Raw genomic sequence first — 14,146 nt, forward strand, 5'->3', positions numbered from 1 at the left:
ATTCCTCTCAGGCAAAAAGTTAAAGAAATCAACACAAAGACGAAAACAAAATAAATACAAGACAAAGCCGTGTGTAAAGAAACTTAGATTTGAGAATTAACGGAACTTGTCTGTCACTGACGACGAGTCAGAAATTCAAGTGCTGCTGCCTCTTTCGCGCTTTTTTCCCCCACAGATTCTAGATCGTTCTAGACTGGGTAAACTCCGCCCACTCTGGCGCTTAGATTTCGCCAAACAGCTCTGGAAACTTGCACCTTTATCTCGCCTGCTTCCGAAGAAAAAAATATATATAACACTGATGTCTGTAAAATAAAAATCCCATGGTACATATTTATGAGTTAACCAGACAGCCCCAATTTTGGCAAGTAATGCACATGACATAGACTACCCACAATAAAAAGGCTGCTGCTCATAAGTCATTCTGATTAGACACATAACCAACATATATTTACAAAGCTTGAGAGTTTTGGCTCAAGTTCAAAACTCAAAATTAATCAGATGTTATTAATATTGAGAGATATATAAGCTCAAAAATAAAAACAACAAATATTAAGATTATATTTATTAAATGTATACAATATTTAAATATTAATATACATAATTATGTGAATATACTATTGCAACTTATAACCAATGGTCATGCTTCAGTTCAAATCTGAGGATGATATCTCAAAAAATTATGCGTTTATGAAGCCTATATTGTTAGACCATGTCAGCGGAGACTTTGGAGAAGTTTAAGATAAGGCTTATCAAATATTTTATTGCCCTGTTAACACCCATTTACACGCAAACACCCATTTACAGTCACAAAACAAACAAACAAACAAACAAAAAATATTCTTGGAATCTTATGTGAATTCTTTAAAAAATATATATTGTATGGAATAGAAACCTGCAGCAGGTGCATCAGAGTACAAGTTACATGACACATTTTAATTGATTAATATTACACTTTTACTTAAAGCTCACCATCGAGTATTTACATCATATTCCGGTGATGAATTATGAACAACAATAATCTGGAGCCGTCCATGTGAAAGGGGTACAAAGAAAGATATGATAAAAAAAGAGGAAAATTACAGTAGTTTACTTTACTATTTACAGTACTATAGTGGCTAAATTGTGATTTTTTTACAGTAATGCATTGACTACTGTGATTTCAACTGTAATGCTTGGACTACTGTGATTTTTACAGTCTTACTGTAAACTTTACAATATTTTACTGTAAAAATCTTATACAGTAATGTTACTGTGAAATCGACAGTAAATAACTGTAGATTTCACAGCCATTTTTTACAGTGTACTTATGGATAGATTTCTTCTTGTCCCACATAAAGTACCTACTGAAACTCTGAGGTCATTGAAGTTAAGCCTTTTTTATGTCTCTTCTCTTAGTCCAAACCACGGCCTTAACAAAGTTTTGTGCAGTTACAATGAGACAGGCTACGAAGGACAGGGCTAAAAAGAAAAAAGTGTGGGAGAGAGTGGAGAAAGACCACAGAGAAGTGAGCATCAAAGGCAGTGGATCTCAGCATGCTCCTGTAGCAGTGTGTGAACTCCAACCCCAAGACACACAGCAAAGCCACTGCACACACACACACACACACACACACACACACATCTCCTCCACCCCTCCGGATGAGTTCTCAGCAGTAATTAAAACCATCTCCCCCACTGTTCCAGCATCTCATTAAATCTCAGTACCCTTCCGTTTTCCTTCTTTCACCCATCCATCCACCAAAAACCATCCCCACAGACATGACCAAGGCTAAACCTAACACATTCATGAGCTAATCATGATGCATAGTGTTGAAATGGAGGCTGGGACGTCAATCACAAAAACCCTTTTTCCACTTTCAGCTCAATCAGAAACAGGAAATATCCAGTGAACTCTGATGAATCCACTCCCTCAACCTAATCACTCTCATATGAAATATGAAAACTGTTTTATAGAAGTTTGTAAATAAGTTTTCTGGCATGAATATGAGAGCAAATATATATTGTCAGATTTATTAATATGACTGTTATAAGTTAATGTTATTATGTAGTCCTTCAACATTTCATTTCAAATAATGAGTGTTTTTGAACAAATGATCAATTCTGGCGGGAAATGAAGCCAGCTGTTTATGTTCAAGTATTCACTTAGCTCAATGCACCTGAAAGAAAAATAACTTTTTGTCAGTACAACAATTTTTTCTTGAAAAACTTCATACTTGAAATAATGAAATTACTTTAAACAGAAATAAAAAAAAAACTGCATACATCACACTTTTTATAAGTCAAAAACAAAGTGATTAACAAAATATTTTGAGAATTAGATTCATTACAATGGATTTTATCGACCAGATATGACAAACCGATTCACTATAATGAATCTTAACACTCAATGCTATATGAGAGAGAGAAACCGATTCACTAGAAGTAACTGGACCTCCCAACACTATTCATGAGATACAGATAATTTGGAATGAACTGGCCTTCCGGACATTATATGAGAGAAATAACAGTTTATGAGGAATCAGTTCACTGGAATGAATCGGACTGTACAATATGAAATAGAACTGTTCAAGACAAACCAGTTCACTTGACTGAATCAAACTTCTTACGCTATGTGAGAGAGAATGAATCATATGATGACCTGATTCATCAGAATGAATCAGACTTTGCAATGTCATGTGAAAAAGAAAATAATTTGTGGTGAACCGGTTTAATGAATCAGAAATCTCAATGCTATGAAAGAGAGAAAAATTGATGTTCGCTAGAATGAATCAGATTTGCCAAAGCTATATGAGAGATAACCATTTCTGTGAAACCAATTCACTATAATAATAGGACTTTCCAGAACTATATGACATAATGAACCATTTGACAAACTGATTCAGCAAAGTGAATTGACTGTTCAATGCAACATGAGAGAGAGAACAGTTTAGAATTTTACCAAATTACTACATTGATTTGGACTTCCCAAAGCTATATAACAGAAAGAAACAGATTCAGACCATACAGCACTTCATATAAGATTGAGAGAAAGATGAGTGTGCTTGATTACCTCTGTCTGGTTGCACTAAACAGCTTAACACTTTAGTAGCATGTCTACCTTTGCACATCAGCACTGATATTCACATTAAAGTATGTCATATATTATGACTATAAGCTGACACTTAAAAAAAAAACTTGCTAACTTGACATTATAAAATGCCTGACATGTATAACAACTCATGGTGATCATCATACCTAACTTTTCCTTCACTTTCTTCACCTTAAGAGTATCATAACCTGACCCGCTTTAGCAGCAGGGACTATGACTGCTCAAGCCCCTATCTCTCCCAGTCTGGCACAGGTACAAAGCGGGCACTCCAAGCAGCTCATATCAGACTGGCACAGGTGTGATAGCTGAAACGTTTGCCCATTCTCTGCTCTGTGAGCCAAATCAAAGCAAGAAACCCAGCTTCCAGTCCATTACAGCTGCAACGCATAACATGTTGAAAGGCGGGTGAGAGTCATGTGAGGATGGGGGTCTGATTTACATTTTTAATGAAAGACAAATGTTCAAAGGGAAGCACTGTAGAGAAAGAGGTATGGCTCATGCGACTAAATTCAAGCTGCTCTTGCAGCAAAATATAGGCCTGAGTTGTAAGTGAACAGTGATTGTGAAAATATGCGTAACCAGTGTAGTCTGGTGTGAGGTTTTAAAAAACAAATAACTCTTGAACTTATCAGAAGTGGTGAGACATGGATGGGTTGACTTGCTATTTATTCAGAATAGACAGATAAGAAAAAAAGGCCATATAACAATGAGATTCAGACCTATAGTGACCAGGTTACTGCATTATACAAACCGAAATATTAAAATATAACCAAAATTTTGAAAAGTGCATGTAAAATAAGAAAAAAAAAATGTTTTTATTAGATATTGACTGAAGAATTATTTTAGTCCTTACATGGAAATACATATGTACATGTGTTCAGTTAAAATTTAATTAAAATAGGGTCAACAAATCAAATGTTGAAACGTGTGGGGGAAATAAATGAATGAATGAATGCAAAAAAAAGTTGTTTTCCAATTATTTGTTATTTTTCGATCATGGTATAAAATATGTTTTGTGATTACTTATGCAGCATGTATGCATGTGGAGCTTTGCAAAAAAATAAAAATAAAAAAAAATAAATAAATAAGGCTGTACTCCTTCAAAATATGCACTTTGCACATTGTATTAATGGCAGAATTAATTTGAAACACACTTCTCTAACTTTGTTCACAGCAACGTTTGTATGCTGCAAGCTTAATGAAAAATAGATCCCTCCTGACTGAAAACTCTAAATCAAAAGGGAAGAGGCTGAGCTAATAGAGGAAATTATAACAAGAGGTACAAAAAGAGGTCAGTAAATTAAAGCCACACACACATGCACACTGTAAGAAATGATTCTGTGGTCATGTAGATTTGAATTAATGTTTTTGGTTAAATTGTGTTCAATATAATTGTGTTTATGATTTTGAGGCAAATATTTAATTAAATTTCAAATAAAAATGGTTGGAATAAAATCTACCCATTGTAGTTAAATAAAACTTAAGCATTATATTTACCTAATCCCAAATGGAGAGAATATTGAGTGAATTCAAATTAATGTAATCAGGCAAATTTTAATTGAAAAGCACTTCCTGTCAAAGTGCGCCTTTTTTTTTTTAAGTCAGCTGACCCAAGACATTTGAAGAGAGTAACGTTAGGCTACAGACAGTGAATGTTCGTTTTCTTTTACATTGCTCATTTTGCAAAATTTAACTGGTTGAGTCAGGTAAGAAAACTTATTTTGTTATCACTGGGCTAGTAAGAAGAACGCATGTACTTAGTGGTATATTACAATATAAAATGAGTTACCACAGAAAAAGAGACTGAGCAGCAACACAAAGTTGACTTCTGTCGGAAGGCGCTATAATATTAACAGCATTTTGGAAGAATTCTTATGTATCGAATCAAACTTTTATTTTGAAGGATGTGTGTTAGCATTTTCACTGTCTTGGTTCCTAGATCTTTTGCGTGTAAATATAATATCCTCAGTATGTTTTTATGAAATTGCGTAAATAATTACATTGGGTTTAATTTTAAGGTTCCATAAAGCGAAATATTTGTGGTTATCGCTGGAAGAGCATCGTATATTTCAGACGGCACTCGACGCAGTTCCGCTGGCTTTACTCCTCGTGTGTGGAGCTCGTCTTCCCAGGGCAGGTAACGTAACTTCTCTGTTTTTTCACCGTTTTGTTGCAACTTGCAAATGTGAAGTTAACTTAGCTAAATCCACGTGAAGTCAGTCTATTAACAGTGTTACGTTTTAGAGCCGCAATTTTATTTCTTTCCATGCATCTGTTAATTTTATTGTGGTAATGTCCGTCCTTAGCGGCTAGCAGCGAACGTAACTAGCAGGAGGGAAGGAATTCAAATTCAGATGGCAAAAACTCTCTCAACGTTACGCTAAAAGTTTCTAAAAACATTTTAGTAACAGAATACTGTATTTGGATATTTGGAGTTTCGTGAGCCGAACTCCATTGGAAGAAATGGCCATTTAACATAAAGATGACTGGTGATTAATGTCTTTTTAACTAGCTAGCTAGTCATTTAAGTTACATTTTTGCCTAAATAAGTCCAAATTTAAACACAAAATAGTTGTTGAATCAAACAGTGGCCCCTACCGTCACTTTTTTTCTTTAAAATATCATAATTTTACTTGTCCCGAAAGCTTATTTCAATTTGTGTATTTTTATTGGGGAGTTCTGCATGACTTTAGATTTAGAGCCTGAACTTCTGTGCTTTCGGCGCCTTTAGCTTACTCAGTGGGGCAGGTAGTTCAATCTAGGACTTCAGTGCAATCTAGGTCTCGGAGCACTCTGCCATCGTTTTTTTTTTTTTTTTTTTTTTTTGAGTAACGTTACTTGAAATAATAATTTCTCTGATATGGTTTTCCACAAAATAAGTTAATTTATATCATTGAAATCCTTAAAGGATTTGTTCACCTCAAAATGAAAATGTCCTTATAATTTACTCACCCCAATGCCATCCAATATAATCATGTCTTTATTTCCTCAGTGGAAGAGAAATTAAGTTTTTTGAGTAAAACAAGTCCAAATCAATGCGGTTTCAAAGGTGTTTTAAGTGCTTCAACGGGCTGTGGACAATCACAGTTTAGGATTAGTGGTTCATCTAGCAAAACAATCGGTTATTTTCTAAAGAAAAAAAAAATATTTATATACTTAAGCATAATTATAATATATTAATAGGTAGCACCGGGAACTACGTCATCTTTGAAAGGTCACGCTTAACAGTGCAGGCGCTGGCGGAAGTACCACCCCACTGTTTAGCAACGGTACTTCTATCTATTGGCACTTCCGCAGGCCCCATCGAACATGACCTTTCAGTGAAGATATAGTTCCCAGTGCTTCCCTTAAGTAACCGGCTCAAGACGAATAATTGTGCTGAAGTAAATAAATATATATAATTTTTTTTTAGAAAATAACCTATCGTATCGCTAGATAAACCCCTAATCCTCAGCTGTGATCGTCCACAACTCGTTGAAGCACTTAAAACACCTTTGAAACCGCATTGATTTGGACTTCAAAACATTGGAGCCCATTGAAGTCCATTATTTGAAGAAACATCCAGAAATGTTTTCCTCAAAAAACTTAATTTCTCTTCCACTGAGGAAATAAAGACATGGATATCTTAGATGGCATTGGGGTGAGTAAATAATTAGGAAGTTTTAATTTTGAGGTGAACTAATCCTTTCAAATGACATCAACTCCTTTTCCCCAATTAAAAAATCCAGGATTTATCTAAATATGTAAATATTTTGCATTAAATTCATTTAATCTTTCACACAGGGATGATTTTTATCTGTAGAAATGTGAAACTGACAGACACTTTTAATATCTAAAACTTGTTTTCCTTAGGTGCCGCCAAATGAGATGGCAGTGTAAAGTCTGTGGATTCAGAGCGACAACAAGGGGTGATCTTCTGCAGCATTACAGACTACTGCACAGGACATTTGAGATTGGAAATTCGGTACCTTGTCTTGATTATTATTGTCCATGCTCCTTTAAAACATTAAGTGCCCTCCGCACACATTTGTCAAGGTATCATACAGAGGATGAAGCTAAGCAGACAGGTGTAGTCCTCTCTTTCACATGTGTTATTTGCTCCGCTAAATATCCCACTGAAAAAGAATATTTCCAACACCTTGGGAATCACCTAAGGAGTCATGAAACCGTAGAGTGTGTTTTTGTTGGATGTACATTTAAGACCAATATATATGGAACATTTTTTGTGCACAAAAGCAGAAAGCACAACCCTCATTCACTTGAAGACTTAAAGCCAAATGTCATTGGTGAACACCAAACTTTACCAAATGAAACTGATCCTTTACCCCCAGGTGATAGTGATTGTGATGATAGTGATACCAGTATAAATCCTCCAGTGGATATATCAAAAGAAATTCACCAAAGAATTGGCTCACTTCTCTTGAAGCTGGAAAGTGTACACAACGTTTCTGGAAAATGTATTGATGATTTGGTTGAGGAGCTTTATTTTATATATACCGCTTCTGCTCCAGTAATCCGTCAGCTTGTCAATACCAGTTTGAAAAAGTACAATTGTGCTGTGGAGGAGGACCTTGTTAACGAATTGGTGTTGGAAATATGCAAGTCACACCCTACAAGCAAGGCACTGGGAGAAGATGGGCCCTTTGGTTCTGTGTATAAGAGAAGGCAGTATTTCAAGAAACAGTTTGAATTTGTCCAGCCTGTAGAGTACATCCTTGATTCACAGGAGAATCTCAGCTTTCAATATGTGCCCCTTCTTCAGACCTTGGAGCATATATTGACCAATAAGGATATTGCACATGAGGTTTTGAAAAAAAAAATCTCATCCACTCAGTATGAATCATTTCAAGATGGGAAAAATTTCAAACAAAATCCATTTTTTGCTGTGGATGAACCAAGAATAGCATTAATTCTCTATGCTGATGATTTTGAGGTTTGCAACCCTTTAGGGACGTCACGTAAGAAACACAAGATCACTGCAGTTTATTGGATCCTGGCAAATGTACCACCTGGACTGCGCTCTAGTCTTTCTGCAATAAACTTGGCCATTCTCTGCAAAGCCATTGATATTAAACGATTCGGCTATGATATTGTTTTAGAGCCTCTCTTGAAAGATCTGTCTGTTTTGGAACAAGAAGGAGTTTTTGTTGCCTGTGCTGGAAAGAACATAAAAGGCACAGTATATTGTGTGGCAGCAGACAATCTTGGTGCACACTCTCTTGGTGGACTTGTTGAAAACTTCACTGGTCCATACATTTGCAGGTTCTGTTTAGGATCTCAATCTGAATACTCTCAAAAGGAGGTACGCTGTGGGGAATTTCCACCCCGGACTGAGGAAACTCATAACTTGCATCTCAAAACTCTAGAAGATGACCCCACCTTGCCTCATTGCTATGGAGTCAAGAAAACTTGCCCACTGACTAAGAAGCTGAGTCACTTCAGTTTTGTTAGAGGTTACCCTCCTGATATACTCCATGACCTATTTGAAGGCATTGTCCCTAAAGAATTAGCACACTGTCTGAATGCTTTCATTAAGAACAAATACTTCACATTATCAGAAGTTAATGACTTAATAAAGCAATTTCCATTTGAGTTTTCAGACAATCTTGACCGCCCTCAACCCATCCCAGTAAATTTTGGTAGTCGTGGTACTATAGGAGGAAATGGTCATGAGAACTGGGCACTCATAAGGTCACTGCCACTACTCATTGGCCCAAGGATACCCTCTGATGATCCAGCGTGGCAAATTCTCATGACCCTTAAGGACATTGTAGAGCTCTCTGTGGCCCCTCTCCACTCCGTTGAAAGTGTTGCTTATCTTGACCAAAAAATATCTGAGCATCGTCATAGACTGCAAGAAGTTTTCCCTGATTTAAGATTGACACCCAAACACCATTTTTTGGAGCACTATCCTGCGCTCATAGAAGCATTTGGTCCTCTAGTTGGACTGTGGACTATGCGCTTTGAGGCCAAGCATAAGTTTTTCAAGCGTGTTGTGAGGTTCTCAAGCAATTTCAGGAATGTCTTGGCATCACTTTCAACAAAACATCAGTTGATGATGGCTTACAACTGGCAAAGAAATATGGCTAAGCCTGCCCTGGTAACCAGCAAAGTGTCATCTTTGCCTTTGGAAGTACTACATGTTGACATCCAGGAGTCTGTCAAGAAACTGTTCCCTCTTCTAACAAGTGTACAGTTGTCAAACACTTTGACATACCATGGAACAAGGTATTCAGCTGGGATGATCTTGACGTATGGTTCTACAGGAGGGCTTCCAGACTTTGTAGAGATCATACAGATGTTGATCTTGGAAAGCAGCCTTTACTTCATTGTCAAGAAACTCAATGCTTGGTACTTGGAGCACCTCAGATCTTTTCTGTTGGAGACCTGTAATGAAGTGAATCTTGTTCATCACCTCAGCCTTCAAGATGTCTATCCACTTGCAGCTTACAGAATTGCAGGAATGCGTGTGGTTACACTGAAACGTTACATTTGTTGTACATTGTAGATTCTATCTTTTCCCTCTATCATAAACTGTAGGGTGTTGGTGATTTTGTGAATTGGCTTATTTACAAATAACGGATGCCCACACATCACTTGTTTTTGAGGGTTTGAGTAATTTTGTTGCTTAATGGAGGTATAAACTTCATTTTTTTTAAAGACTATTTTCTTCTCACTAGGCCACCTGACATGGATTCAGCAATGCTCCGGGTCCTTTTTGGGCACAGAATAGAGAAACTGACTCTTCCATCCGGAATACCAGAGACAATGGAGGAGCTGAACTTGGCCATCAAACAGACATTAAGTATAACCGACAACTTCAGCCTGCAGTATTTGGATCCAGATTTTGGTGACTTTTTTACTCTCAACTCCACTGCTGAAATTACCCACAAGGCCACAATTAAGGTTGTGACAATCAATCCAGTTGTTCTCAGTTTGTACCCATTACCACTCAATGACAGCTACGATGAAAGTTTCACCTCAGAGCAATCCCATGATCCTGCCTCCACAAGTTCCACTGTACAAGACTCTTGTGGCTCGTGTGAGTCATCATCTGAAAGCTCAGCCATCATTTCAGCAAGCAGCAGCCTACAAAAGAAACCATGGCCAACTGATTTCATTATTCCACGATTCTCTGTTGAAACCGAAATGATTCTTGAAAGAGCAAATGAAGTTTATAGAAAAGAGGGCACACTGCTGACTATGCCTAACATCAAGTCCGATATACTTGAAAAGTTAGCTCAGTCCATTTATACATACACTCCCTATCCATCACTCCAGAATCGTCTTTCTGTCGCTGAAGCACTTATCAAGGCACACCCATGTCTCAAGGATCCAGGCAGCTCTTCAGGCGTCATTGGTTGGCAGAATAGTATTAAATACAAGATGGCTAACTACAGAACCAAGTTAAGAGGCTTTGGTATTCCAGATGTTACATGCAATGCTCTAAAACATAAATGCCCTGCTGACAGGAAGTCTGCAAAAAATGTAAAAAAGGCAAAAAGGGCAGAGGTCAATTATCTGCCACCCTACCCAGCTGGTGAAAATGAGCAGAGCTTGGAGAAAGTAAGGGAAGAGCTGGTCACAGAGTCAAAAAAGAAGAACAACGAAAATGTAGTCAAAGACCAAATGAGCAAAACATTTGCCCTCAGACGACATGAAATCATCAATCTGTGTCCAACTGTTCGAGCCATGAAGGACCGCTGGCCTGCCCTGTTTGACCCTTCTCAAGTAAGTTGGAATGTGTAATTCCTGTTAAGAAATGATGAAAATGTGAAACTGACAACCCTGTAAGGGATTGCTTCGAAATAATTTTGTCAAATTGACTTCAAGATGTAAAAAAATACTATTACTTTGATTAATAATTTGTCTAACGTTTTTTTTTCTACAAAGTTTCAGTAATGTCATTAAATCCTTTAAATTACATCTAACTCTCCTTCATTTACAATTCCAGAATGTTCAAATATGCAAATATTGTGGAGGGGGACTTTAGTACTCTGACAGTGGCAAAAAGTATTGAATGTTAGACAATTTATATGAAAGGGGTTTAAGAGGCTAAGAATGGATGTGATACCTTTGACTCTATTGTTGCCTTTTTGTTACAGATCAATGCAGAATTTCAAAGAACAACTACTGTACTTCTGGAACCGAAATTTATGTCTGCGTTAGACCGTCACACTCCCAAGCTACTGATGCTATTTCGTGCCAAAGGTGGAGCACTTGGAAGAAGACTGGAGATCATAATGGAACTGCTGCAGGTACAGCAATTTTCAAAATTAGAAGTAGCTTTGTTCCATAAGATTTCCTAATTATATGAATAAGGATAGACAATTGTCCTCCAGAGCTGCTGCCCTATTTTAGAAGAGGAAAAAATAACAGCTCATGCCTTTAAGATGCTGCTTTTTGTTTTACAAATTGATCCGAGGCAAGGCAATTTTATTTGTATAGCACATTTTGCAAACATTTAGTTTCAAAGGGCTTTAAATGTCAATGTACATAGCACCATGACAACAGCCTCTGCCCTTAGAGGAAAAACTCCCCCAAAAAAACTTTTTAACATGGTTAAACCTTTTAATACCTCCAATCGCTCACTGTGAATCCTCCGGATGATTCACTGTTGTATTCACACATGGGGTAATTCAGAAATGACACAGACTTTGTACTATAGAGCTGTCCAGGTTAAATCCATTTAATGTCAGATTCAAACATTTGTGTTCACACATTCATCTCCTTCAGGTGATGTGTTTATAATTTCAGGCTTGCAGTGCATGTGTGGAAGGGCTAATGGATTATCGCAAAATCATAAACAGTACATTTTCTATTTTAAAGCCATTATGAAGCTCTGCCTTGTGGTCTGACGAAGCTTTATACATTAAGTAAAACAGGCATGTAAAGTATGATCAGAATTGATAGGCATCATGTGTTTAGATTTCTAAATTACAGAAACATCCAGTTTTTTTTTTTTTTTTTAGTGATTGACTTATCAGTTGTTGCATTCCTCCCCAGGACTCAGTGCACTCTTCGATTGAGAGGACCAGAGAGGTTGTTCTCCGGTGTCTTATAGAATACCTTGGAGAACAAGGGGGACATCTCATCAAAGAATTCAACGTAGGTGAACTTAATTTACATTAACTTAATTCAAGGACCATATTTGCTTAATTTCTCAAGGAGGTGCTTGATCTAGATATGTGACCTTTATCTGTAAATTAAATTAATGATGATTTTCTTCAGAATTTCTTTTTATCCGAATATTTTTTGGTAATGCATCGTGTAGGTCTTAAATTTACATCTTTATGGTCTTAAAATGTCTTAAAGGTATTAAATTTGACTTATTGTAACCTGCATGGACCCTTTACAAAAACATCAAAATGGAGAAGAAAACAAAACAACAGACCAATTTGACACCAAGGCCTGCGAGAAAATAAAATCTAATAAAATATATTTATAAGCTATGAAAACAATAATGAATGTATTTTCTAGTAATGTGATATGCTTGCAATATATTTCTGACAGTTTTTATTTTTAAAGACAATGACAATTTCATGTTGCAGGACAAGGAGAACTTGGAGGAACTTGAACAGCTCATAATGGCCATTACTGTGACACCAAAGCCTGGAGCTTCTACAAGCAACAGCCCAAAAAACATTGCGATCGTCATAGAGGGCGTGGAAGTCATCACAGGACTTGGAGATATTGCAAGGGCTTGCTCTCTCCTCCTTGGCTTGACCTACGCGCTGAATCTTGATTATCCCACACAGCTAAAGTACACCTTTGAGGTCTTCCAAAAACTTTTCTTGGAACTGGATGATTCAAAGCTTTCAAGCAAAGTCCAGTCTCTCAAGAGCAAACTTCAGGCTTGAAATGAGACTGTATTGCTGTGCAGACTTTTGTGCTACACAATGTTTAAAAGTGCTATGTTTGTAAGTTTGCACTGATTTGTCCCACGAATGTCGTGACATTTCAATTGATGTAAGTTCAAAGTACAAATGTATTTTATTCTGTTCAATTTGCACTTTTATTATTTATGTTTTGGCACATGCCATTATGGAGTATTCTCCTTTTAAGATCTTCATTGCTCTTCTTTTTCTTTTCTTTTTTTATAGTTTGAAGTCAGCATTTTGGCCTTTTTCAAATTTCTGGTTTCTAATGCATGAGCAAACTTCTGGCTTGAAAATGAGACCGTAGTTGGAGTGTACATGTTTTGCTACACAATTTAGCAAAAATTTGAAAGTCCTATGTTTGAAAGTTAGCACTGATTTGGACTCTTATCCCATGAATGTCAGCGAGATTTCTATTTCAAGGTACAAAATGTTTTTTTTTACTTCGTACAAATTTCAATTTTCTGCTTTTGTTTTGGTACATACACGTCTGGAGGATTTTTCTTTAAGATCAATATTGATTCAATTTAGTGGCTAAGTGAGGTCATAAAGCATGCAAACTGGTTTATGGACACATCACCATTCTGTGTCATTTATTTTTGTTTTTACAAAATAGTTTAAAGTCAGCATTCTCTCCTTTTTCAAATGTCTGGTTTGAAATGTAACTGTGGTTGCAGTGTTAAATGATGTACTGCAATGTGTTTAAAGCACAGAAGTGAATTATTAATAAATTCTTGAGTATTTAAAATCTGTACTTTCTTGGCCATATTTATAAGAAAGGAATATTTAGATTTAATTAATTGCATTGATTAAATTCAAATCAGTGTGCAGATTAATGTAGATGATGATTACTCAATTATGATATGTAGAATCTAATTAATTCTTATTAGTACTATTTACACATTAGGGAGTTTATCTTTTTCAAATCAACTCAATATTTTTGTTTAGATTATAATTAATTCTGTACCGTTTTCTATTCAAATCTACTCATATTAAATGTATAACTATCAAGGGTCTCATTTAATTAAAATTTACTCAATACCAAACCTTGTGAAATTTAATTAATAATATTGCTTGTAATCTGTTGCCTCATTTTTATTGAGTAGATATGGTGTATTTTTTCTTACAGTGCAGGAAGACAGCCACATGAATTGTCCTCTGAACACATTTTGTGTAATTC

General features: G+C 36.3%; 1 protein-coding gene across 1 annotated transcript; it reads left to right on the forward strand.

Moving 5' to 3' along the window:
* The first annotated feature begins 10,303 nt into the window (after positions 1–10,303).
* LOC128018040 (uncharacterized) lies at positions 10,304–13,668 on the forward strand. The gene is made up of 4 exons (XM_052603433.1): positions 10,304–10,819; positions 11,194–11,346; positions 12,095–12,196; positions 12,640–13,668. Exons 1-4 carry the CDS (start codon positions 10,475–10,477, stop codon positions 12,946–12,948), a joined length of 909 nt encoding a protein of 302 aa, XP_052459393.1. The 5' UTR covers positions 10,304–10,474; the 3' UTR covers positions 12,949–13,668.
* The last annotated feature ends 478 nt before the right edge of the window (positions 13,669–14,146 follow it).

This window comes from Carassius gibelio, chromosome A8 (assembly GCF_023724105.1).
Source record: "Carassius gibelio isolate Cgi1373 ecotype wild population from Czech Republic chromosome A8, carGib1.2-hapl.c, whole genome shotgun sequence".
In the NCBI taxonomy this organism is placed as follows: domain Eukaryota; kingdom Metazoa; phylum Chordata; class Actinopteri; order Cypriniformes; family Cyprinidae; genus Carassius; species Carassius gibelio.

Bases quoted from the DNA above. Each gene is read 5' to 3' on its own strand.
- LOC128018040 (XM_052603433.1), top strand. From the start codon at position 10,475: ATGGCTAACTACAGAACCAAGTTAAGAGGCTTTGGTATTCCAGATGTT. The intron at 11,347-12,094 runs GTACAGCAATTT...ATTCCTCCCCAG, and splicing joins TCATAATGGAACTGCTGCAG to GACTCAGTGCACTCTTCGAT. The intron at 12,197-12,639 runs GTAGGTGAACTT...TTCATGTTGCAG, and splicing joins ATCTCATCAAAGAATTCAAC to GACAAGGAGAACTTGGAGGA.